Source organism: Prenolepis imparis, unplaced genomic scaffold (assembly GCF_030444845.1).
Source record: "Prenolepis imparis isolate NDT839.2.m4 unplaced genomic scaffold, iyPreImpa1.0 SCAF_6, whole genome shotgun sequence".
Taxonomy (NCBI): Eukaryota; Metazoa; Arthropoda; class Insecta; order Hymenoptera; family Formicidae; genus Prenolepis; species Prenolepis imparis.
This window is the reverse complement of record NW_028141164.1, coordinates 4,749,699-4,771,314: the sequence shown is the minus strand read 5'-3', so window position 1 is coordinate 4,771,314 and position 21,616 is coordinate 4,749,699. Positions and strand designations below refer to the sequence as shown.

At 30.0% G+C, this 21,616-nt stretch overlaps 5 protein-coding genes across 9 annotated transcripts in view; 2 read left to right on the top strand and 3 right to left on the bottom strand.

Annotated features, from left to right (window-relative positions):
• Nucleotides 1-358: 358 nt before the first annotated feature.
• Nucleotides 359-4,171, bottom strand: Msl-3 (male-specific lethal 3). 3 transcript variants are annotated; one of them, XM_083040313.1, is made up of 10 exons: nucleotides 3,780-4,171; nucleotides 3,631-3,699; nucleotides 3,355-3,464; nucleotides 3,095-3,278; nucleotides 2,593-2,778; nucleotides 1,988-2,292; nucleotides 1,642-1,851; nucleotides 1,257-1,429; nucleotides 1,048-1,132; nucleotides 359-940 (listed from the first exon to the last, which is right to left on the bottom strand). In XM_083040313.1, the coding sequence occupies exons 1-10, from the start codon at nucleotides 3,879-3,881 to the stop codon at nucleotides 853-855; spliced, it is 1,512 nt and encodes a 503-aa protein (XP_082896439.1). In that variant the 5' UTR covers nucleotides 3,882-4,171; the 3' UTR covers nucleotides 359-852. The 3 variants fall into 3 exon arrangements, with proteins under 3 accessions (XP_082896439.1, XP_082896437.1, XP_082896438.1); XM_083040311.1 differs by having other exon boundaries at nucleotides 360-940; nucleotides 1,257-1,462; XM_083040312.1 differs by having other exon boundaries at nucleotides 360-940; nucleotides 1,257-1,459; nucleotides 3,780-4,170.
• Nucleotides 4,172-4,873: 702 nt separating this feature from the next.
• Nucleotides 4,874-10,784, bottom strand: Cds (CDP-diacylglycerol synthase). Of its 2 annotated transcripts, XM_083040016.1 has the most exons (10): nucleotides 10,486-10,779; nucleotides 9,436-9,560; nucleotides 9,256-9,352; nucleotides 8,957-9,133; nucleotides 8,387-8,589; nucleotides 8,137-8,293; nucleotides 7,907-8,059; nucleotides 7,700-7,831; nucleotides 7,483-7,617; nucleotides 4,874-7,358 (listed from the first exon to the last, which is right to left on the bottom strand). In XM_083040016.1, exons 1-10 carry the CDS (start codon nucleotides 10,552-10,554, stop codon nucleotides 7,272-7,274), a joined length of 1,335 nt encoding a protein of 444 aa, XP_082896142.1. In that variant the 5' UTR covers nucleotides 10,555-10,779; the 3' UTR covers nucleotides 4,874-7,271. The 2 variants fall into 2 exon arrangements, with proteins under 2 accessions (XP_082896142.1, XP_082896141.1); XM_083040015.1 differs by having other exon boundaries at nucleotides 7,700-8,059; nucleotides 10,486-10,784.
• Nucleotides 10,785-11,724: 940 nt separating this feature from the next.
• Nucleotides 11,725-15,108, top strand: LOC145937357 (glucose-fructose oxidoreductase domain-containing protein 2). 2 transcript variants are annotated; one of them, XM_083040371.1, is made up of 3 exons: nucleotides 11,725-12,557; nucleotides 13,103-13,778; nucleotides 14,979-15,108. In XM_083040371.1, exons 1-2 carry the CDS (start codon nucleotides 12,050-12,052, stop codon nucleotides 13,774-13,776), a joined length of 1,182 nt encoding a protein of 393 aa, XP_082896497.1. In that variant the 5' UTR covers nucleotides 11,725-12,049; the 3' UTR covers nucleotides 13,777-13,778; nucleotides 14,979-15,108. The 2 variants fall into 2 exon arrangements, with proteins under 2 accessions (XP_082896497.1, XP_082896496.1); XM_083040370.1 differs by lacking the exon at nucleotides 14,979-15,108 and having other exon boundaries at nucleotides 13,103-13,921.
• On the top strand, nucleotides 14,257-16,337 carry Rfc4 (replication factor C subunit RfC4). Its single transcript, XM_083040372.1, has 6 exons — nucleotides 14,257-14,524; nucleotides 14,979-15,246; nucleotides 15,336-15,584; nucleotides 15,665-15,874; nucleotides 15,983-16,096; nucleotides 16,193-16,337. The coding sequence occupies exons 1-6, from the start codon at nucleotides 14,409-14,411 to the stop codon at nucleotides 16,292-16,294; spliced, it is 1,059 nt and encodes a 352-aa protein (XP_082896498.1). The 5' UTR covers nucleotides 14,257-14,408; the 3' UTR covers nucleotides 16,295-16,337.
• Nucleotides 16,338-16,862: 525 nt separating this feature from the next.
• Nucleotides 16,863-21,616, bottom strand: part of Sprt (PDZ domain-containing protein sprite) — a 67,692-nt gene continuing 62,938 nt past the window's right edge. The window contains exons 9-11 of the mRNA XM_083040338.1: nucleotides 19,709-19,973; nucleotides 19,003-19,410; nucleotides 16,863-18,692 (exon numbers count right to left, since the gene is read on the bottom strand). Of these exons, the coding sequence (XP_082896464.1) occupies nucleotides 18,282-18,692; nucleotides 19,003-19,410; nucleotides 19,709-19,973 (1,084 nt within the window). The 3' untranslated portion in view covers nucleotides 16,863-18,281. The remainder of the gene's footprint in view (nucleotides 18,693-19,002; nucleotides 19,411-19,708; nucleotides 19,974-21,616) is intronic.

The following is a 21,616-nucleotide window of genomic DNA, read 5'->3' as shown; positions in this document are numbered from 1 at the left end:
GTGAGAGGATAGAATACCCTTATTACAGTGAAACATATGCGCCACTGTGATCAGCTGACGCTTGCGCACGCGCGGGATGATATAAGAAAAAATAATTTTACATAAAAAAAAAAAAATAATTTTTTATATTATTTTAAATTGTTTCACCAGAATATTCTGTATATAGATACTTCAAGGATAAATAAAATGAACTATTGAAAGAACAGTTTTGAAGGAGAACAGCTGTAATAAATTTATTTTGTATTAATTATTGTAATATTAATTTATTTTGTGCATATTTGTGACTAACACAAAATATATTTAATATGTACATTTAATATAACAATACAAAAAGTAACTGAAATGCGACAAAACACGAGTCAATTAATTACAATTTGACATAAGAATTTTTTTTATAGAATTAGATCACAGAAATATTATTAGTCTACGTCTACACATATACTTGTGTAATTTTTTGTTATTCACAGTTTCAATATTGTTAAGTGTTCTATTTTTATTTGAAAATATATACATATAAAACAATCCAATTATATATATGCAACTATAGAAATTTATAATTTATATTGGTTTTTATGCATTTTTTTCTTCGCTACTTTCAAATTTTATATTTAATTCTTATATCTTTATTTATTTATAAAATCTCGACATCTCGTATATTGATAAATTTTGTGCTAATAAATTAATAAAGGCTTATACATAAAAAATATCAATTGTTATAAAAAAAGATCATTTTTGTATTGATTTTCAAATCACATAAAAATATTTATACATATAAATAATCACCTTAAATCAAGAAAAGTAAGGTATTCTTATATGTATACCTATATATATACGTATACATGGTGTACATTGTTAAACATTACTCATTTGTGATACTGTTCGATTTTCCGCTTGCATATAAAATTGTTCTCCAAACCACTCTCTATGCATCTCTAGATAGCTAAATATATAATAAATTATTATTTTTTGATATTGTATCAAGTGAATTCATTGATTACGTTGTATATATAAAAAAGTCATATTGAACTATTTTACTTTATTACATACCTTAGAAACATATCCAAATATTTTAAAAGTACTTTTAATTTTTCACTCGACATATCCGTGGATTGTAATAACTCAGGTAACTTAACTGAAAAAAGACAAAATTAAATTATTTTTTAAATATGCAAGTTTTTATAATTTTACATGCACAATATATATATGTATGAGCATATATATGTATACATATTCTCATAAAGTAAAAGGTAACTTACCAAATAATCTAGTTAAATGAACGGCACCATAGTAAGTAGACGGATTTGTTGAATGTTCGCCTTGCTTCGAAACTTGAAGCATTAATCTCCATTTATTCGATTGCTGAAGTAAAGCGTTTACTTGAGCAGATGTAACAACAACAGGCGGCATTCTTAGTGTTACACCTCGTGGGCTAGAACAACGGGAACTTGTACTTGCTATGCTACTAAAACAAAAACATTCATAAAAACATTATATCTAATTTTACAAAAAGAAGAAACAAAAACATTTCCGTTACAGTAATGCGAATGTAACTTAGTTTTAATAAAAGAGATATTCACAAATAATAAAAGGAATTACCTAAGGTAAACAATCTAATTTATAAAATTAAAGTAACTTTATTACCTCGATAAATTACCACCATCTTGCTTTCCTTCGTCATATGATCTTAACTGCCGGCTTTCATCGACTGAACTTACACGATACGATCGTAATCTACGCTTAGAATTGTTCACTGGCTTAGTTGTATTATCCATCTCTGAATCATGTTCTTGAAAAGGTGGTAAATGAGCATATTCTGCATCTTCAAATTCTTCTCTCGATGTTTCCAGATTCCTTACAATAATAGAGATATTTTCTTATTAATTCAAATAATAAATCTTACAATTAAATTCTTAATTTAAAATCTAAATTAATTAATCAAACTTTCAATTTGAATATTATAATGTTAGAAGAAAAAATGCATATGTACTCAATTGGTTCCTCTCTTGCAACATTTGCTTGCTCATTACATAATAAAGAAGATTTCAGGGAACAATATTGCTCCTTTTCTTGTCTATATAGGAGAAGTTGAGGTAATGTGACATCAAAATATATGCGTAAACCATCTGCAGTTTCTCGGCATATATTTACTTCATTCACTGTTTTTTCTATTGTATTATTTGCTTTATTCCGTTGAGGTTTTTCTGGAATATTTGTCAATTGAGTTGTAGTAAAATGTTGTACCCAGGATTCCAAAATATTTATCACAGTAGGTTGTGCAGGAAGAACCACAAGCTAAAATAAATATTAATGATATTTATGCTTTGTCTTTTATGAAGATTTTAGTTATTTATATATAACTTATATATAAGCCGAAGTGTTCTTAATAAATTTTTTCTAAATTTTCAATTAAAATAAAAATGAAAATCTAAAAAAGTAATGTGTATGCGCGCGCGCGTATACAGTATACATATATATTATAACATATATTATAATTTATACATATTAACATACATTTTAATATATTATTTTAATATATATAACATTTTAATATATAATTTATACATTGCCGTAAAACTATTTATTAAAAAATACCTTGTTTTTAGTTGTTATTAGGTCATAATCCTGTTCTAAAATCCGTTTCAATGTACTACCTACATCAATATCAATTCCTGGTTTAATACTGGCTCCAGATTGACTGCCTCCGCCACTGTCTTCATCGTCACTTGTTTCACCCATGTAATCAGAGCTACTCTCTGTGTCTTCTTCTGTGTTTACTTCCTGAATAATTATATATACAATTCTTATCTAAACTTTGATTTATTACTCACTGTTAGTGTAGATATTTAGATTAATTACATTGTATAATTAAAAGCATTATTATTGGTAATCAGGTAATACGTGGTATACAGTGTCAAAACAACTAGAATATATTAGAGATACTCTGTATATATTAAAAAAAATATATAATTTTATTTATAATTATTTATCTTTATTATATTTATTTTTACCTTTGTTATTTATCTTTATTATAAAGAACATAATTTTTAATATTTGATTTTTCATAACTGTAATTTAAATAAAATTAAATATTTACCTCTGTATCATAATCAGCATGCTGACCTGAACTACCATCTTCTGAAGATCCTGTAGTAGCTGATGTAGCTCTGCTGCCACCGCTTCTTGCTCTACGACGAGATTCTTGATGTTCTGTTTCAGTTAAGCGTTCTGACATTTTATGACTTCTTTTCTTGCGTTCACGGCGATATAAATAAGCACCACTGTTTTATTGAAATTGATAATATAAATTTTTTTCTTAGTTCCACATAATATTAGATCAACTTTAAAAATACATACAGTTGAAGCTGTGCTTTTTGTGCTAAATCTCGTTGAAGTTGGCGATTTTCTTCTGTATCTTTAAGCACATATTCTTCTGTCACACAACGATCCCAAGATGAATTCCAACCCTTAAATATTTAATAATAATAAATAAATTATATATATATTTTTTAGTATTATCAGTGTTTTAGTATTTGTCACACATAGTTCTAATATGATTAGTATTATATATTTATCAGTTTTCTAATATGATTCCTGTGACTAAATAGTACTTATTAAATTTTTTTAACTCACTTGAAAATGTATGAGATATTCCACGGCTTTTCTTCCTCTTTGATCTTTATTTACAATAACGTCAAGTACCTGCAAATTTATAACATCATTGTTTGTAATTATTGTTTGAAAATTAAATGCAAATGTATGTTTAACAATATGTCTATTACCTTTGAGTCATATAATACTTTTGCCTTTGTAGGATCTGGTTCGTAGCACAATACTTTTTCTCCATCACAAAATTTGAATTTCGGTCCTCGTGTTGACACCATTGTAAATATTTAGCAGAATATAAGAGACAAATATTTGAAAAAAATACGGAGACCACTAACATAACCTATACAGCTGTCGATCAGCCAAGTCAAAAACATAAACGTTACTTAATATCTATATTGAACAACGAAGCAATTTAACTTTGATTTTCATAATCTGTCCTTGCAAATTTATTTTTATCATCATATATATAATCTATTATCAATTTTAAAAGATGTTAATCAACGTATCCCGGTTTGCCATCGCATGTCAGAAACTACGCGATAACCAAGCTAAACCATTATAAACTTTCTGCATATAGAAATTAACCAATCAGCTGTTCAGTTTTCCGGAAGTAATAGTACGTAACGAGAGACGATTGGTTATTGTGAGGTTGTCTTGTCCAATCGGTGCTAATTTAAATCGTAGAGAAGCAGATTGGTTATATGCAAGAGTATTCAAATGCAAATATACAATTATGTACAAGATTAAAAAAATTTTTCTATATTCAAATATTTTATTATTAAAGTTTTTTAATTGTTTTCTCACTCTCCTTTTGCTGCATCTCTTATGCGTTGCTTTCTTATTCCTTATATTTGTCATATAATAATAAAAGATTTTGAATATGTGGTGATACATATTGTTTTTTTTTTAATTTTTAATAAAAAAGTCGAGAGAAAATTTAGTTTTAATAAATTTTAAATAGAATTTGGACATTTAAAAAAAAAAAAATTTTATATATAACACCGAAAATGATAAAAAAGTAAAATATATAATAAAAGCATTCATATATAACAATATATACGCACGCACACGCATTAATTTTTCAAGATTTTATTTTTTATTGCTACATAAATATATCATCATATATTAAAATTTAAATTATTCTCTTTGAATCCAAAATTTTATGTATTTTGTAACACATTTTTTTCACATAATTTCCATCTATACATGTATATGTATATATATATATTTTTTCTTTTATATTTTCTATTAAATAAATATACGTATGTATATATCTATAATAAATATTTAATCCATTCATTTGTCATTATTTCTCTGATCCCTAAGGTCTAATATAAATTCATACTATAGAAATGTCATAAAAAGTTTAAAAATAAAAAAATCTACAAAACTTATTTTTTAATAAACTACATATATATTACGTATTCTTTTTAGAATATACTCTTACACTTAGATCTCAATAGAATGTGCCTCGAAATAGCGAGCAATGGGAAGAGATGAGAGACACTACAGAATCTCATCATTGCACAACAATAATAATAATGAAATTAAGAATAAAAATCGAAATGCAAGATGTTATAGAGATTTGTTTAATGCGCACTATTCCAAGCAAGGAGTTATATTATTAGAGATCCGAGTGTGTGTACTTTAGCAATACAAAACATATATATAATTTATATTAATTTAATCACAGAAAGCTACTTCAAGTTGTGCCATATATCAATTCAGTGCATACAATTTTATGTAAGAATATTTATCTTTTCTTTTTTGAAATATGATTGGCACACAATTATGGATAATATAAAACTTATTATAATTTTTAAAGCACACATTAAAATAATTTCAACTAACATCCATCAAAAGCATTCATTCTTAAGACCATTTCTCAATCAATATCTCTTTGTTTTCATGTATTGCATGACAAGGCAAAACATTAAATTATATGGTAGTCCGAGATCATATTTTTATCAATTATACAATACCATCATAAAGACTTACATGTTCAACCATACTAATACAAATATGGCTGACACAAAAATCTGTTTTCATTAATTTTTTATTTTATTTTCTAGCTGATGGAAATGGCAATCAATAGATGGAGATTGATTTATCTGAATCATTTATATATCTTTCTCTATATATATATGTGTTGATTTTATATATATATTATATATATATAATATCATAACTCAATATTTTGAAGTTTAGCATTATGTATACAATATAAGTACTATATAATCACGAAAACAATACCTAAATGATATATTCTCCACATGACTATTTATAAATACCAATTTATCTTATAGACTGGCAAGACATTTACATTTACATGCGAATACTTGTATTTACGTTTACAGCAGAAAAATTGTATAAGGTCCTTTTGTATGCAATATCCAACATTATTATTTGACTCGGTTTTAGCTTTCATTAATATTTCGATGATAGTAGCAAGATAGATTATGCAAGACAAATTCTAATAACTCAAGATGCAACAACTAAAGTTTTTGTTTTCTGTCCCTAAATAAATATGAATGCTATATCTAATAACAAGAAGAAAGCATAATGCTAAACTTCTAAGTAGAACCGTTTATCCAATAACATCAACAATGATACATACATACAACAAATTATGTTAGTATCGAATATTTTTTTTGTACATACAGCAATAAACATTAAAATTTTAAAAAGGATACATTTAACCAAAACAAAGTTATTTGTTAACATTTTCATATCAATTCTAGTTAAAAAAAGAAATGTATGCATACATACAAACGAGATTCATTTCTATTATATCAATTTTTAAATGCACCATTATACAAATATAAATTATATTGAGATCTGCTTATTATAAGTGAAGATATCTGATTTAAGCAGAGTACATAAAAATAGCATTCTTAGTCTGTATCTTGTAATATCTAATCAAATGCGATAAACAGATCTTTTAGAAAATAGAAATTTTGCATAAATGCTATTATGTATAACGTAGAATTTTTCTAATGTGCGACTTTCTTTGGTTCAATTTTTAGACAAAAATATTAGTCACATTTCCAACAATGCCATAGTTTAATATAAACTACTGCATTTGACAAAAATTTGATTATCTGTGGAATGCACAAAAAATATAGGTAAAATTATGATAGATCTATCCAACTGATTACTTTTAGGCCAGAGTTAATCATAGAACTTTACATACCGTGCAATTTTAACTTATTTAATTATTCGTGCATATTTGTCTTATTATTAACAAAACAAATTTAATATTTAATATTATTAAATTCTAAGGAAGATCGAATGTATAGAAAGAATATAATAGAAAGACTCTTTTTTTAATATATCAAAATGCCTCAACTTTATTTTTAATAAAAAATTAGATAAGGCAGAAATATATTATCTCTCATCTCTGGCCACATTGATTTCAATTAGACAGGCCTATCACATTGTGATATATGTATAACCCTTATTTGACTATAATTACAAAATAAACTTCAATTGTTATTTAACTTTAATTGTAGTTAACAAATTATCTGATACTGTGTTTGCATTGTCACTGCATGTAACGTTTTGTTCAATATTAGAAAAGATAACGAAGAATCTTTTCTAATATTTTTTAATAGATAAAAATAATCCCTGCAGCAGTTTTGCCATTATATTTTTAACTTAAAATATTAATTAGTTAGCATACCCCTATTCGCCAATGAATCTTTTAGCGCTTGGAAAAGCTGCAGCTGTTGCTCTGGCTTCAAGCTATAAACCTAATTGAAAGTATATATGCTTTAAAAAATTTAATTTACTCATTTATTATATTGATATACAATACAAAGAAAAATATAATATAGAAAAAATTTAATACTTTAAAATAAACTACTGTTACTTTACCTGCTGCAATAATTTCTGAGGTGATGCAGTATGAATAAACGAAGAAATATAAACATTCACAAATGTTGCCATTAAATACTGACAATCAAATCTGTCCATTATTCCACCATGACCGGGAATTACATCACCAAAGTCCTATAAAGCCATCATCAAAATCAATGTAAAAATATCAATACACAAATATTTTATAGATTACTCAAGTATAACATTAAATTACCTTAATTTTAAACGCCCGTTTAAATCCGCTAGCAAAGAATCCTCCGAATGGTCCAATTACAGAGCTGAATACTGACATTGATAACGAATGCAGAAGAAATGGATATAACGTCAAAGTGGACTTTCCATTGAACTGCACATATTGAAAAATAATTGAATACTCATACACCATATGATTAAAAAAAAAGTATTTCCTAGAATATATTACCATTCTTGATATTACTTGAAGACTCTTTGGCAATGTATACTCTTGCAGTTGGAACAAACTTGATGGTTCGCAATCCATAGTCATTCTTCCTAAAGCTTCACTGTATTCGATAGGACAGACCAAATAGCGATACTGGCACATGACGTAGGACATCTAAACAGCACAACACAATATTAGTACGTGATAAATGAGCTTATTTTTCTTTACTATTTGTATGAAAAATACATTACCATTAATCCAAATATGACAGTTGAGATACCACCACCGATAAAGCCTTCCCAAGTTTTTTTTGGAGATAATTTTATCAATGGCGTTCGTCCGAAAAAGAAACCAAACATATATGCCATCACATCGTTTATCACAATCATACTAACAGGGACGATGAACCTAAAAGCAATTGATATAATTGATGAAGTATATTTACATGTATATATGTAAAGAAGATATATTATAATAGTTTGGTAGATAGTAAATACATACCATATCAATCCTTCAAATATATTTTGTATAATAAGATAGCTCTGTGTTACAACAATAAGTAATGCAACATGTGTCCAGGCAAATAGAGAGAATTGCTTCATATAATATTTTTTCACGAGTGAGAGTACAAACCATACAAAACCAACAATGTATAGACAGAATGAAACAAATCGATGGTATGTAACAAGTACGCGTAAATATCCCTAAAATAAAAATTATAATTATTTTATCTGTATTATATATAACGTATATTTATTTTTTACATAACATTGCTCTTATTGATTTTTCCTTTACTTTGTTATTTCTGTGTTAGATAACTTTAACAGAGAAGCCCCACAAAATGAGATGAAGCCATAACAAAACTATTGCTATAAAGCTTTGTTTCAAGGTTTTGTTATTGATTTAAATTAGTATTCACAACATATGTAGCAATGTTCTATAAATGATAATCTTTAGTTTTTAAAACATTGCAAGTAAATAATATAGTAGTAGAATTTTGTAAAGACGTCTGTATTTTCTATAAATTACGTGATTCAAAAGAAAATTAAAGAAAAAGCAACACACACTTACCGTTCGATTAATCACCACTGCAAAATAATCCATTAAATTTTCTCCATAAAAAAAGTAATTGGAAGTTATCAAAAAATACCATGATAAAGATCTGAACCATGGTAAACCATGAATTCTATATACAGCGTATCCAATATTAATAATTTCTTCAAAGCATTTCACTTGCACAATCAACGTCTACAAAAATTAACATGATATTAAATAGAAAAGATATACATACACACACATATATATATAAAGATTTATCGTATCAAACTTATTGTATCAAACTTAATTGTAAAGTTTGTAAGAAAACTTACTGTAATCATCAGTGCTAACGGACCTCCATAAATAATAAGACAAAATCCAGCTATCATAAACCAAGTAAAAATAGTTCTAATTATCCAATTTCGCCAACTGCAAGAGAAAGCAATATCATTAGCATGATTTATTTATACAAAAACGAAATAGTTTATTGAGAAAAAATATATGTATTTTACCGATCTGGAAGACCAGAAAGAACAGAAGTTAAAATATGTGGAGTATGAGCAGTTCCTTGAGGCAAAGACTTTCCTAATTCTTCTACCTCCAATTTTGCATCATCTTCGGATTCAACATCCTCTTTCTGAGAGAAAATACATTTTAAAGTTACTACAATACCACTTTAGGAAAAAAAAGATTAATGTAAATGTATCATTAACTTTATTTTATAATATATGTTAATAAGTATATCTAAGTAATAAATATTTAATAAAACAAGTAGAAAAATATATAAGTAATATGTACATGTATTAACAATATATATATATATATATATATATATATATATATATATATATATGTATTAAGATATAAATAAAGTTAATGCTATATTTGCATTAATTGAATATGTATATATTTCTAATAAAATTATATATATATAAATCATTTTATAAAATTAAAAATAAACACACAGAGATCATAGGAATAAAATGTTATTCTTTAGATATCATTTGTTATATTCTTTCAATATTAAATAAAAAAAAATATAGAATAAAATATATAAAAGAGATATAAAATTATATTTCAATTTAGGACTAGTAATTAAATTAAAGTAGGCGATTATATATCTATTATATATATATCTACAATTAAACAATCTTAATAGACGAGAATAAACGTTTAATATGTTTTAATTAAAAAAGTGTTGAGTAAGCATCACGTTTACAAAACCGAGCGGAAAAGTAGGAAGTAGGAACAATGGAATGCATGTGACAGAAGACGCGTTTGTTTGCATGCGCGTATATATGTGTATGTACACATTCAATTAACGCGTATCATATATATATACATGACATACAGAGCACACAAAGTGGCTTCAAAAATAGTGTGCGACATATCCTACACGAGTGTTGGTAGCTGTCAAATACCCATCATCGAACGCGCCAACGGCGCAGATCGATAGCCCCGCGTCGGAGTCTCGCGTAAACGATAAACAATGGTAAAAAAAAAAAAGACTCAACAATTCTCGATACCGAGGAGTCGCGTAAGAATCCGTTCGTTTATCATACCTGATCGTCGCTGACGTCTCGCGCCGCTGTCGACGTATCGCCGACCGTTCTCTTGCGTATCTCCGACATATCTTGTTCACGTCGATTTAATATATTATTTATTTATCGTGGCGGGAAAAATCTCGGGTCGATGATGAACGCGCTTCGCGCCGATTCGTAGCGCTCGGTCGTTGCGTATTTACATATTTTGAGAGAATCGAGGGCATATATTCAGCGTGGAACGGACGTGATGGACACGCATACACTACACTCGCGCGAGGCGAACAGCGGATTAAAAAGCAAGGGATAGTCAGTCGCTCGTTAACGTTCGGCCGATCTCGTACGGCTTCGGTTAATCAATGACAATACAGTACAGTCATCGATATAAGAATGTACGTAGACGTATAAACTGACAATCTCATTGTCAATCTTATATTTTATATACTCTTATATTATCCCATTCTCGTAATTCGCGATTTTTTATAAGAATATAGATAATATAATATATAACAGGTGACAGCTTGTCTGTCGACGAGAATTTGCATAAAAAATGTGTAGAAAAAAATTGATTAATTAATCAAGAATATTGTATATTGGTTACACTTTCTTCATACATTCGTATTAATTGATTGATTCATTCGTATATTTGATTGATTGATTCATATTCATTTATGTATATATATGTACGTATCCTCTGTTATGCAAGTCTATCCTGAGAAAACTTTAATCGTTGCAGAACTATTGCTAACGCTTTTTTATCGTCTGCAATAAAAATTATGATATTTAAAAAGGAGACGTTGATAAAGCGTGATGTGAATCAAGCTTGCTTAATTATATACATTATTATTATCTTCGTTATGTATCAAGATTGATATAAGAATGTACACAAAAAGTAATGACATAAGACGTATTATCAGAATTGACACAAGTGTATAAAAAGTACAGAATATACAAGACTATCGCGAGAAGCGAGAATGATTCATAAGAGAGAGCGCGTGTCGATGCGCGCGGCGCGTTCGACTTTTAACCTTCAAGTGGCGCTATCGGAATTCGGTGCGCGGAGTGGGGGCTGCGTGGTGGGGGGTGGTGGCTGGGCGACGCGCGCATCCCCCCACCGTGGCGCTATCGGAATTCGGTGCGCGGAGTGGGGGCTGCGTGGTGGGGGGTGGTGGCTGGGCGCTGGGCGGCGCGCGCATCCCCCCACCACGCAGCCCCCACTCCGCGCACCGAATTCCGATAGCGCCACTTGAAGGTTAAAAGTCGAACGCGCCGCGTCGATGACACGCGCTCTAATATTATATATTTTATGGTTGCGCGACCTGAAATTGGCAACACTGTTGTCCAGTCGTTGCAGTCCTGTCATAACATTGTCATAAACAGCAGTTTACTAATGTGATAAATATTGTCAGACTTTAGTCTTAAAAAAATGAAAAGAACACAGTGGCTGAACATACGCGAGCAAAATTAAAAATAAATTATCAGCAAGACAGCTTTATTATTCGTCGAGAAACGGGCTGTAATTACTTGTATTGTGCTATAGGTTAAATTTGGATTATAGAAGAAAAGAAGGAGGCATCGCGAATATATGCACCTCCATACACTCAAAATGACATTACCTGGAATCGGAGTATTTGGCACAGGAAGTATCGTCAGGATCATTATACCTTTTCTGAGAGAAAAGGGCTTCAGAATTGAAGCTATATGGGGTCGCACATTAGCAGAAGTTTCTAAAGTGGCGAGCGATCTCGAAATACCGTTTCACACCAGTCGTATAGATGATGTTCTTTTAAGGAAGGACGTAGATTTGATCTTTATCATGTGTTCGCCGAGCTTGCATTCGCAGATTGCTGTTAAAGCCCTGGGTATTGGGAAGCATGTTGTGTGCGATAAACCAGCAGGCTTGAGCCAGAGCGAGGCCTTAAAGATGGTACGAGCTGCACAGTATTATCCCTCGTTGATTAGTATAGTTAATCACAGTTTAAGGTTCTTGCCTGCCTTTGTGCATATGAAGAAGGCATTAAAGGATGGATATTTGGCTGGACCTGTAACCGTTATAGAAGTAAGAGTACATATGGGAAGTTTACTGCACAATGGTGAGTGTAAAAAAAACACAAATTTTTACATTCTTATATTTGTAGATTATAGAGATTTTAACATTATGCAGAATTTATTAAAGAGAGAAGAAATGGTAAAAATAATAAATTTTAAACTGAACTAAAGCTGGGAACACAATGCTAAGTGATAGCGATAGGAATAGCGATAGCGATAGAAAAATATCTATTCTCTGTTCTTATTGGTGGAATAAAAAATATTTACCAATAGGAACAGAGGTTAGATATTATTCTATCGCTATCGCTATTCCTATCGCTATCGCTTAGCATTGTGTTCCCAGCTTAACAATAAAATATTTTATAAAAATTATTAATAATTCTTTTCTTCTTTTTCTTATGTTTGGAAATAATTATCTAAAGGATACAACAAATATCTCTTTCTATTGCTTAAAGTTATAATTTAAAAAATATCTCAGCTACAGGACATTTTCTTTATATTTTGTATGTGTTGATGAATGAGAAAATATTTTTATAAATTATATACTGAAATAATATTTACTTTAAACATAATTCTATAATTTTTTAAGGATACGATTGGCTATGTGATGATACAATGGGTGGAGGAATCTTGGCGTTAGTGGGCAGTCATGTTATTGATTTGATCTTTCATTTAATGGGTCAACGAGCTTCAAAAGTGCATGCTGTTGTAAGAACATTTACTCAAACAACTAAATATATTAACGGGATCAGGCACATCACATCGCCAGATTTCTGTAGTTTTCAAATGGAGTTAAGCGGCGGTACCTTGGTAACAGCTACTCTGAGTAATCACTTGCAAGGTCAGCTTTCCCAAGAAGTGCTGATATGCGGTGGTGGAAATCATTTGGTTGTGCGTGGCGGGGATTTATATGGATGTCGTGGTGGACAAGAGGAGATCTTGTATCGTGATACGGAAGATTTACACGAGATATCCTTGCCAATTACCGATTCCATTCCAAAGCCTTACATCAAAGGACTTAGAAAAATGATCGCTGCATTAAGGGAAGCCTTTCGATCTGTGGAAGATAAAAGAGGTTGGATTAAAGAGCCAGTGTTTTCTGCTTCTACATTTGAAGATGGTCTGTATGTGCAAGCGGTTATTGATGCGCTGCGACAAAGTAACAAACAGCGTGAATGGGCCAAAGTTAACATCTTGACGGAAGAACCAGATCCAAATCCTTTATTGAGCGCTGCTGTCAGAGCTACAGCTATTTCAATATAAAAGTTTGTTTTGCTAAAATTTATTATCATTAACGAAAAGATCTGCTATAGTACTTTGCATTTTAGAAACTGTACATTGATAATCGCGCAAAATAATATTTAAAGCAGCTTCGTCACTAACTTTTACTTTGCAAGCGTGTAATTTATATGATTATTTAACTAATTATAATATATCATTCATTCCTGCAAAAAAAAGACTTTAATGTGTCATAGTTTATCTCTAATGTACATATATATGAAACTATTTGTATTTATAAATACTGGTTGTGCTTATAAAATGATATTAAGTATATTATAATTAAGTAAGTTATTATATTGATTTAAATGTGTATTTAATATATATAGTTTTATAATATAATAATTCTATACTTTCATGTGTTTTAATATAGCTATTTTATAATTATATATAAAGATCATTGCAATAATTTTTTTTATTTTATCAGTAACTAATTGTAACTGTCAACAATATGGTGATATGGTGTAGCCGGTAGCCAATCAGATTCGTTATTTATCTGTGTTGTTCAGTTTCCCTTCTATAATTTTTCTTGATCTATGATCTATGATTATTTATAATTCGTGTGTTGGCTGCACTGCTTTTTCCACGTTTGCGCGCGTAGTCGGCAAAATTCAAAGATGGCAGGGGATGATACTGTCGTTGATGAATCTATGGAGACTGAGATTTTACCGTCTACAAGTAACGGTGATGCAAAAATTAAAGAGAAAGACAATAAATCTCAAAGTTTACCATGGTATGTCTTATCATAACAAAAAAGTTTTATTTCTAGTAATTGTTTTATATTACTGTGTGAAAACTTAGGTTATCTTTGACTAGATTTTATGATTCTTGTACAAAACAGAGTGATATTTAAATTTAGATAAGTAACGTGTAAGATGTAATAAATCTTTATATATTAATTTGTTTATCAATCTTATAGAATTAGTATTTAATTTGTATATGTTGTGAAGGTTGCATGTGTGTCGCATAATAATTTTGCTGTATGTATGCGAGTGCTGCATAATAACTTCCTATCAATGTTCATAACATTACTTAGAGAGAATTATATAAATCATATTGATCATTTGTTGCAAAGTTGTAAAAAGAAATAGCATTCTTTATACCGATAACATTTTTAATTGATTACATAAGAATTTTATTATGAGATTTTCGGTCAAGAATATTATGTCATTATTATTTATTGACAGGATCGAAAAATATCGGCCACAAGTATTCTCAGACATTGTTGGCAATGAAGACACTATCTCCAGATTAGCTGTCTTTGCTCAACATGGAAATACTCCGAATATTATTATTGCTGGTCCACCCGGAGTCGGCAAAACTACTACAATTTTGTGTTTGGCACGTATTCTATTGGGACCAGCATTTAAAGAAGCTGTACTTGAACTAAATGCTTCGAATGAGAGAGGAATAGATGTAGTTCGAAATAAAATCAAAATGTTTGCACAAAAGAAGGTAACATAGAATATTGTGGAATATATTTTTTTTTAAAGTAATATTATATTTTATACGATTTTATATATTACTCTAATTGCACATTGCAGGTAAATCTTCCTAAAGGAAAGCATAAAATTATTATTTTGGATGAAGCGGATAGCATGACTGATGGCGCGCAACAGGCATTACGCCGAACAATGGAAATTTATAGTCATACAACCAGATTTGCTCTTGCATGTAATAACACGGAGGAGATTATTGAACCTATACAATCACGATGTGCTATGTTAAGATATGGAAAATTAACAGATGCCCAAATCTTAGCAAAAGTTCTCCAAGTCTGTGAAAAAGAAAATGTAATTAAAATCTTATAGACAACGATAAATGATTTAAAGTTGATTTACAAAGTTATCTATTTGTACTTTACATTTTGTAGATTTCCTATACAGACGATGGTATGGAAGCAATAGTGTTTACAGCCCAAGGGGACATGAGACAAGCTTTAAATAATTTACAATCTACGTATAATGGATTCAATCATGTCAATGGTGAAAATGTATTTAAAGTTTGCGACGAACCTCATCCTTTAATCATCAAAGAGATGCTGGATGATTGTATAAAAGGAGACGTTTCTAAAGCATGCACGGTAAAATATATATACTATAAGATATTAATACATTAAATATTATATTTATATTATATTTATAAAGATAGATATTATATTTATATTATATTTATAAATTATATTTCCTAGGTAATGGATCATTTCTGGAAAATGGGATATTCTGCGGAAGATATAATCAGTAACATATTCAAAGTTTGTAAAAATCATGCTATGGATGAAAAATTGAAGCTGAAATTTGTCAAGGTAAGTTGCATTTTATCTTGTGTTAAAAAATTACCATTATTTTACTTTTATACATATAACATTAAAAAAATATTTTCAATATTAATTTACACACAGGAAATTGGAATAACGCATATGGGAATAGTGGAAGGTATTAATAGTTTGTTACAATTACACGCCCTAGTGGCAAAACTTTGCCGTATATGTGTGTCGAAATAACTGATTGCACTTAATCGGTTTTTAATAAACATTTATATATTTTTATTATGCATTTTTTTAATTATATATAATCTATTTTGTAGTTTTGATCAGAGATCTGGAAATATTATATCAAAATAATTTTTCTAGAAACGTTTTATTTGAGATACCTATAAAATAGAATGTATATTATTATTCATAAATCTAAACATGTTGTACATACATTGCATACAACATTGTGCAACATATTAATGCACACAGTTTGTCATAAGTAGTAATAGGACTAGCAATTTTAAGAAACGAAAATTTATATTTGCACAGTAACTTATTACTATCATACAAAAGTGTAAAAAAAGACTTTTCAAACCACTATATATGCATTCTTACTCTTAACAGTATCAATACTAAAATTAAAGGTCATAAACATACATTCTAATGTTAAAACGTTTAACATACTTTGCAAGATTTCATTTTTACATAGCAGTAATCATTTTTTTCATTATTAATATGCAGTTACAGAATAAATGTTTTCAAATATATGATATTCATGAAACATATCGTAATACTCAAATATTTCTCTATTTTTCTACTTCAATGTTAGAGGGTATAATACTCTGTACATTTATACACTTAGAATAATACATATTCAGAATTACATTATAAATCTTATTGTAACGTTTAATGATAATTTTATCATAAAATTGCAATATTAAATTTATTTACTATCTTTATACATAAATATATATTGGCAAATATTTGCTAATATCTTTTTCCTGGAAAATTGAATAATTAAATTATTGAAACCACGAGGATGATAAGAATTATAAACACATGTAATAATTATATGTGAACAAAGTTGATACATGTGAGACGCATGTATATTATTAGGTTGCTGCATCTTGTCCAATGGTCCAATGGTAAATTAATTTCAACAATCACGTGCCTTCATTTTAGCATTTTCCATTAATTAAAAAATTCTATTTTAAATATATATTAAATTAAATTAATATTAAATTAATATATATTTAAATAAATATATATTAAATTAAATATATATTAAATTAAATTAATATTAAATTAATATATATTTAAATAAATATATATTAAATTAAATATATATATAATTCTATTTTAAATATATATATAATGCTCTTTGAAAAGCATTAAATAGCATTATTTACCAATTACAGTAAATTGTATTTATATGCCCAATCGAGATTGACAAAATAGAATTTGGAATAGAATTTTTTAAAATTTATATATGGAATGTATGTATATATATTTCATATATAAATATATATTTTATATATATTTTAAATATAAAATATAAGTCAAGGAGATCCCTGATGCGCATTACATGAATGTGCAATCTAACTGCCACAGGATTTGTCCAAATTTTGGACAGATTCTGTCTATAATAATATATATTTATCAGTCTTATGTTTTTTTCTTCTCTTGGGCAAGATAAGTATTTTGTGTTGGACAAAATAAAATAAACGTGAAGAATTTTTGATGGAGACAGAAAAAGATATATATAAATTAGAACTTTTCTTTATACAGATAACAATCTTAGATTTTATCCTCGCAACATGACGTGACCTTGATATAATGTATCATAATATAACGTACGTTACCATACTTTAGAACTAATCTTGATTATAAACAATCGATAGAATGCTAGTCATCAAATTTAATAAAGCAGGTGCATAGATCGAAGTCTTATTTCAATATGTGTTACTAGTTTGTGATATAATCATTTTCAAATTATGGAATGGCATATCTCAAGAATTCATTAGATATATTTTTGTACGTTCTCATCTGATATCATTGATATCAATTTTGCAAATTATCGTATAATTTTATTAATTAATATTGAGATGATAGAAAAGTAATAACATTAATTATTATATAAATTTGATATGTATCTTCAAAATTCTCTCATCTCGGGAAATATTTTCTTTCCTTTCTTCTCTTTTATTCGTCCGAGAAATGCGTGGATTCGTAACGTTTAGCACCACTTTTCCATTGGCACGGATGTCAAATGTGGTCTCGGCTTTGGAGAAGGCCATCGCAACGCGCTTTGGCAGGATTCCGCTCTGGAGGGTGTCCTCGGAGGCGGTTGAGGCGGATTAACGTGAGATTCTTGCAAGTTTGAACTCGCATCCCTTCCGTTTGCCTCGAGATGCCGAGGTATACTCTTCTCCGCCGGTGGATCGCCGCGATGGTTTCTCTTTGTAGGTTTCCGGGCCATCATGTCGTGCTGCGGTGCGGTCGGTGGCGCGCTCTCCACGGATTGGAGACTCGCAGCGCGATGCAGGGAGAGTCGCAACGGCTTCTTCGGCGGCGCCGGGCGAGTCTTCGTCTCTTGAGAGCTAGCGTATGCCGCCGATGCTTCGGAATTTTCTGACGCGCGAGATTCCTATCGCAAAATGAAAATATTGTATTATATATCACATATAGATGTCAGTCAGAATTTGATAGATATAAGGCATTGTTATATACATGAGTTGGTAAAAGTAAGATTTTATATTGCATTTTATATCGAACATCGCTTTGTCAATCTTTTTATTTATCAAATGGATGAATCAATGGAAAGGAGATAAAACAGGATTCAATAGATAGATTTATTTGTATGTAACAAAATGTTTTTGAATTTTAAGAAAAAATTCAAATTTTGTACCAAGTTTTTAAAATGCTACATACATGATTATACATGGTGCGAAATATACCTGTAAGCGATAGTATGTCGGTTCAGAGTCAAACTCTAGAGACTGCAAATGCGAGACGCTCTTGCGACTCTTATGCAAGTGGTCCATGGCAGATTCGACGCGCGGCGACCTTCGATGTTGCACTTGCGACTGCATCAACGACTGCTTACAGTCGAGGCTGGCCGTAGACCTGGCAAGCTGTAATCCTTGATGCTTCTGCCTATTTCGTGATTTGTGATGACCGTTCGAAACCCCGTCGGACGAGAAGTCGAGTTCACGCTGGTTTCTAGAATCTGTCAGACGTCTAGAATGATCACTGTGTCTGCTTCTGACAGTCGGCAAACTCTGCCGCAATTCTGTAGAGCTTCTTACGTTGAGACCGGGTAGATTTGCTACTAACGCCGTCACCTGAGGGCCTTTCTGGAAAACCTGCAATTCGAAATTTTAATTTACGGAATCATTATTTAATATTTGACACTTATTAACCACTAATTTTAGTTAATGAACGACTTTCTTGTTAATGAATATTTTATAAAAAAATTTCTTCTCTTTATTTTTAAAAATTTTTCTTGTAAATAATTTATATAATTAAAATAAAAAAATAAAATTTGATATCAAAATGTAATTAAAATTCAGTAAATCTCCGCTTACTCGATACGGATATTTATCCCAAGTTTCGACGTTGTTTTATTTAACTAAAACGATCTAGAATGCGTCAGCAAGTTACCTGTACATGTTCTTGACGATTCGGTGATGGCTCTTCAGCGGGGACCTCGGTTCTGCTCGGCGCTAAGAGATCTCTGACCTGTTCCTCGAGATAACCGATCCTATGTGTTAATCTGAGATTATCGGAGCGTAACGTACGCAATGCCGCTAGGGATTCGCCTTTTCGTAGTACTACTATTTGCGCAGCGTCAGGTGCAACAGCCAGAAGCCGTGCCAAATCGCTCCTACCCGCTCCTACCACCAGTTTTCCGTTTACTTCCAATATTCTGAAAAAATATGCATTGTTTAATTATATCTCTGTACAGCGATCGTATTTAGTTGGACAAGATTTTTAAAAATAAAAAGGGGTAATCTCCTCCCCTTATAAATTAATTGAAACCCCTTTAATACATCGCATACAAATGATGAGAGATATATTTAATTTCTTTTCAGTATATGTGTATACATATATATATATATATATATATATATATATATATATATAATTGAAAAAAATATGAAAAAATACACATATATATAATTGATGAAAAATTAATTGATTACAATATTCTCTCTTGAAATAGAGCTCGAACTGACGATTGTAATATTGAGTGATATCTGATTACAATTTTACATTTTATATGATCAAATTATAAAGCGAAATTATGCGCGGAACTGGGCTTAATGACGCGAATAATAATGTGTGGGAACTGGAAAAAATTTATGCCGAGCCAAAGTATGCAATGCGTATTATCTTTAGTTAATTCGTGAGAAAAAGCTAAAAACTTCAAATAGTGTTAATATCAATTGAGAAAGTTTTAGAGTATATTTTTAAAATGAAAACTTTGTACTTTGTGTTTTTTTTATTGAAACTTATTATTGCTTATAAAAAATATCAAAGTGTTTATAGTTTCTGTGAATTATGTAAACGATCAAAAATTAAAAATTTTTCGCGATTTTTATGAGTGGAAATAAATGAGGAAGTCAATTATTTTGTATTTAAGATTTTAAATCCAATTTTAATGATTCATTTTAAAACAGATTGTTCGAAAATCAATTCGAGCTCTCAAATCAAACGCTTTGAACCAAAAAGTTGAACAACCCGTTAATTTCCACGCGCATTTTTAAGGGGTCTACTACGTAAGTAGGCCTGGAATCTCCTGGTCGTATTTAGTATAGTGAATCTCCTTGAGTGAATATACTGGGTAAAATATTGGAAGGTGGGGTCATGTGAAGTCGCGAGTGCAATTAGCGAGGGCACTCGGCGAACTTCCGGTGCCGCTTCACGCTACAGCGACCCGTTGGGAACCGAATGTCAAGATTGCCCCATTGTTCTTCCCCGATAGGCGCGCATGTTACTACCACCGTCGTACAAACACACTACGATTCCTCCGACACCCTTCCTGCATAGTTCCGCCGGAGCTAACCGAGTTGTGTTCGAATTAATAAAATTCCTCGAATTCCGATTTTCAAAGGTAAATTCTTTCTTTTAAAAACTTTTAATCAATCCGCGTGCGTGAATAATTTCGACGGAAAATATTAAAAATATTAAAAATAAAAACTGTTTTTATTCTAATTTTGCAAATTGAGAATTTCGAATGCGATTACGAAATTCGACAGTGGCAGCTTCATCGGAAAGCAAAGCATCGAACTTCAAAAGCCGCATTAATTGTTACGACGGATAACGTCGATAGAAATGCAGTATTTTTTTGTTTCTGTTAGATGGTGATTAAAGAGCGCGCGAAATGGAAATGGTTTCTTCGCTCTTGTAGTAGTTATACGTCCACCGTCATCCTTTCACAGAAGCGCGGAGGAGTATCTCATTCGCGTTGTCGTAATTTTCCTGACGAGGAGAATAATAAAACAAAACGGTCGACATTCGATTTACAGTTCCACTCACAGTTTTATACGTTTGGAAAGTTTTATCGGT